The 4,325-nt window shown below is 43.7% G+C and overlaps 1 protein-coding gene across 1 annotated transcript; it reads right to left on the reverse strand.

Moving 5' to 3' along the window:
- Positions 1-381: 381 nt before the first annotated feature.
- Positions 382-1,237, reverse strand: LOC147431478 (uncharacterized). Its single transcript, XM_086494582.1, has 2 exons — positions 1,065-1,237; positions 382-656 (listed from the first exon to the last, which is right to left on the reverse strand). The coding sequence occupies exons 1-2, from the start codon at positions 1,167-1,169 to the stop codon at positions 504-506; spliced, it is 258 nt and encodes an 85-aa protein (XP_086350708.1). The 5' UTR covers positions 1,170-1,237; the 3' UTR covers positions 382-503.
- Between the last annotated feature and the right edge of the window lie 3,088 nt (positions 1,238-4,325).

The raw sequence follows: 4,325 nt of genomic DNA on the forward strand, positions 1-4,325 counted from the left end.
TCTCTCTCTCTCTCTCTCTCTCTCTCATTTTCAAGAGTATGCAATAGTAATGGAATTTGCACCACCGTATATATGATGCCTCTCTCTCTCTCTCTCTCTCTCTCTCTCTCTCTCTCTCTCTCACACACGATCGCCTCATGGGGTTGCCTTTTAACCCTTACCCTGTTGAGGGTGGCCAGGTATAGGATAAGAGGGAGCTATGGATGGGTGATCGAAGGGAAGCAAGGCAAAGAGAGAAAAGCTTGCGAAAACACACACACACACAAAAACACACACACACATACATATATATATATATATATATATATCTATATATATATATATATATATATATATATATATATATATATATATATAGAGAGAGAGAGAGAGAGAGAGAGCCACATTCAAACTCCCCTGAATTAACAAAACCGTACGTACATTGAAGTAAATTGCAACATAGAAACTGTCTGAATTGTTGTCTTGCAGGCAACCCGCCCGGCTTCCTTCTTTAAATCGAAAATCTAGCTGCGTGGACCCTGGCCGGGACCCTCTTCCCCACCTCCACCCGTAACCTTGCTCATAGCTTCCTTGATAGCCTCGCTTGCCTTGCCCAGGGTCTCAGCAACCGTACCTTTCGCCTCTTGGGCCTTCTCCTTTGCACTTTCCGCCATTCCCTGCATAGCAGAAATAAAGAGAAATGAATACAGCCAAAATACAAACATATTTCAGGCGTCTCATGAGCATCCAGTGCAGTTTGCCCATGCAAACGAAGCAGAAAACGGTTGATATGAGCGGTGCGTCTACATCTGTGCTTGCTCTTCTGCATCAATATAAGCCCAAGCAGGACGTAGCACCTGCGACAGGTTTGAGTCGGACGTAGGCGCCGCTGGGCTTGGTCCCGCCTACATACTAGCATTATCATAACTTCTGGCTTAGCAGCTCGCCATGCATGGGAGGTCCGGCCAGTGTGCTCCTTCTTTTGCATCATAAGCACAAACAAGCAGCATCTGTGGGAGGTTGAGACCGTAATATGCTCAGCAGCCCTCGCCCCCACAATATCTATATTAGCATGCGTACACTACCTGGGTTTGCTCGCGGACTTGCCCGGTCTTTTCCTGGCTGTATTGCTTCGTCTCGTCCGCCTTCTGAGTGGCCGCCTCCTTGGCCTGTTGTGCACGTTCAGCCATCGATCCTGCTTCTCTTCCTGAGCTTGTGTGTGTGCGTAGATGTCTGCTGACAGGTGCCGTACTGCACAATGCGACGTAAGTTGCTTATTCTAGAGGGAGGATGCGGAGTGGCAGCGCAGACACGTTGCCTGGTTGCATGCACACGCAACTAACGATGGAGTGAAATGCATCACTAGCTTCTATTTCTGTATCGATGATACCATATAGGGCTTTCAGCCACGGTGAGAAGAATTTAGGGTTGAGGGTGCTTTAGGGTAAAAGAGGCCAAAAAAGGATGGGTTCAAAAACAAGACCATCTTAAAATTTAATGAAAAATATTATCAAAATATATGAAAATTATGATTTGTATGGCATTGGGAATGGCAAGAGCTTGATATGATCTATCTTTTAGTCTCAATGTTATTGAAAACTCTCAATCCTATCATATCATTCAAATTATTCAAGTTGAACGTCCCTCTATTAGCCTTAGTATTTTAAGTGGCCTTATAATGGTCCCTTTACCCTAGGAATATATGACTTATAGAATGTTTCATTTCCATCACTAGTGGACTCATGAAGCTTCTTCCAAATTTTTCTCTTACTCTCTCGAATCCCGCATTGGTGCTGTTCGCAAAGTCCTTTGTTTGCGTGTCATCCAAATCCACTGGTTGGCTATCGTCATCCACTACCAATATAAGAGGAGTTTTTTTATAACCGCTAACATTGCCGCGGAAAAACAAAAGAAAAAGGAGAGAGAGAAATTTGCGAGGGGGGGGGGGGGGGGGAGCATAACCGCGGCTATGAACGCGACAGTGGTTTCTTAGCAATAAGCGCGGTAATAGTCGCGGCAATATACCCGATGCTATTACTCTCACCTTTGTCGTTGTTATTATCGCGCTTATTGCCGTTACTCGTCAATTAAAAAATAAAGGTGTTCATTTGGTCACCCAAATGGAGCACCTTTATTTTTGACCTACATAAAACAATAAAACATCAATTGTTTTTTGAAAAAGTATAAAAAATACCAAAGAACTGAAATTGAATTTATTTTACCTTGAAAATTAAAAATGTAAAAAATCAACTATTAAAAAAAGTTACAATAAAAAGTAAATAGTTGTATATACATTGTGCCACATTGGGACTTTACAAAAGTTTTGAAAAAACATTTTTCTATCTAATCCTCCTCTATCTCGTCGTCGTCCAAAGGCACGTATGTTGGATCACTTTGACTCTATATCAATCCAAACCAAATTAAACAATTATCCACAGCTCAAAACAATTGATACAAAATTACTTGTTTAAACTTACCTCTTGTAATGGTTCAACCGCCGCGTCGAATTGCTCGCGAGAGATATGGTTGTTTTCGAACAACCATTGCCAAGTATCAAATTCTGTATGTAGCTTTCGATACTTGACCATCTCTCTGGTTGATCAAGAGAGAGTGACATTTTCCTAAGTTAGCAATAACAATACCAAATCATCAACTACAATCTTTATAATCACCGATCGACGTTATAATTCAAATAATCTTACATATTTATCCTTCCAAGCTCTCTTGCCTCTTGGGCCATAGTGCGTGGGAGTTTGTCTTGCGCGAGCCTCGCGTTGTTGTTTGTATGATGAGTCCGTTGTAGCTGGATTGCTCTTCTCTTGAATTGTCCACTCCCACTCCGCGTCCGCTATGTTGTCACCGCGGTAACTCCTGTCTAGATCTCTGACCTGGTTGGCTGTTGTGTGCCGCACCCTGGATTGCTTGTTTTTTAGAAATGTCTTTATGTAGCCCTCCAACCATTGTTGTGAAAAACGTCGATCGCGGGCGTTTGGAAATCTAGGTAACAGAGCGTCCTCAATATACCGTGCATGATCGGGTAGTTGGTCTCTAAAATTTATAAAACAGTTCTTATACGTTGAATGTATAAAAATTTGTTGATAGTGTCGAAATGCCCTGCCCTGTGCTGTGCCGAAATCCATCGCCCCACCATATTTAACCCTGTAGTAGTAGCGCCCATGTGTGTCTGGCATGGGTGCGTCAGTATCCTCGTCCTCTGCGTCAGGGACGGCACGCTCTGAAAGTGGGGACTCTATTCCCCGCCACTACCAAAACATGCGAAACACAAGATTTGCCGCCGCTTCGTCTCTCACGGTGCTCACTACCATGAGACAAGCGTCGACGCGTGCTTAAAGAAAGTCCTTTGACGATGTTCTGGCAAAGCCGGAATGGAATGGAGTGGTGTAGGATCCTGTGATGCCATGGGAGTAGGATCGTGCGATGCAAGGGGAGTAGGACCCTGCGATGCAAGGGGAGTAGGACCCTAGGATGGAATAGGAGTAGGACGATAGGAAAGGAGAGTAGTGAAAGGTTCCGTCAGTACGAGGCTCTGTAGGTAAGGAGTCCCTCCCTGACTCCCCCATGGTATAGTCTGCGGAGAAATGTTGTAAATCGCAAGCTGTTGCGGAGTGTAGCGGCCAATCAAATCCTCCTTTGAACGGAGGTACTCTGTCGTAAAGAGATAGCCGACTGTAAGTCATGATCTACGACCAGTGGAGGAATCTAAGAAGGGTAGGTGTAGGATGGCCATGCCTATAAATAACAAAAAGAACCTCTGACACTCATGGTTTAGGATTAACTACGTAGAAACATTATTTATTTCTTTGCTTAGGCTCACCGACTCAAGACTCGTGTCCACTGGAGGCGATGTCCACCCCGAGTGGGAGCCCACCTGAGATGGGAACCAACCAAAAGAAGAGCCAGCTGGCTGCTCCTCACCAGTTGGTCTGTCGTCTAACCTCTACATTACAAAGAGCAATATAAGATTAATTAGCTTTCCACCCTACTCACTCATTTATAAATATGTACACAAGTATATTAGCACACAAACATGTAGATACATATACATACTAGTAGACCTAAGTAGAGGCTAGTAGTGCCAAAGGTCAACTGCACCTCTTTAGATATCATCGCAGTCTCAACCGTGGTAAAACCAAAGGTACATTGCGGTAATCCATGCATGAGTGGATCAATGACCGCAACGCCACGATTAAGAAATGACTATATCCAAGAGGAACCATCTAACCTTCGGATGCTATGCTCCCGTACTTAGTGCCTACATACATGCATAAATAAATATATATGTACACACATATATATGTTATGGTTGTAAATGTAGCCATCGTTTT

This window comes from Adiantum capillus-veneris, chromosome 21 (assembly GCF_014529385.1).
Source record: "Adiantum capillus-veneris isolate H3 chromosome 21, ASM1452938v2, whole genome shotgun sequence".
NCBI lineage: Eukaryota > Viridiplantae > Streptophyta > Polypodiopsida > Polypodiales > Pteridaceae > Adiantum > Adiantum capillus-veneris.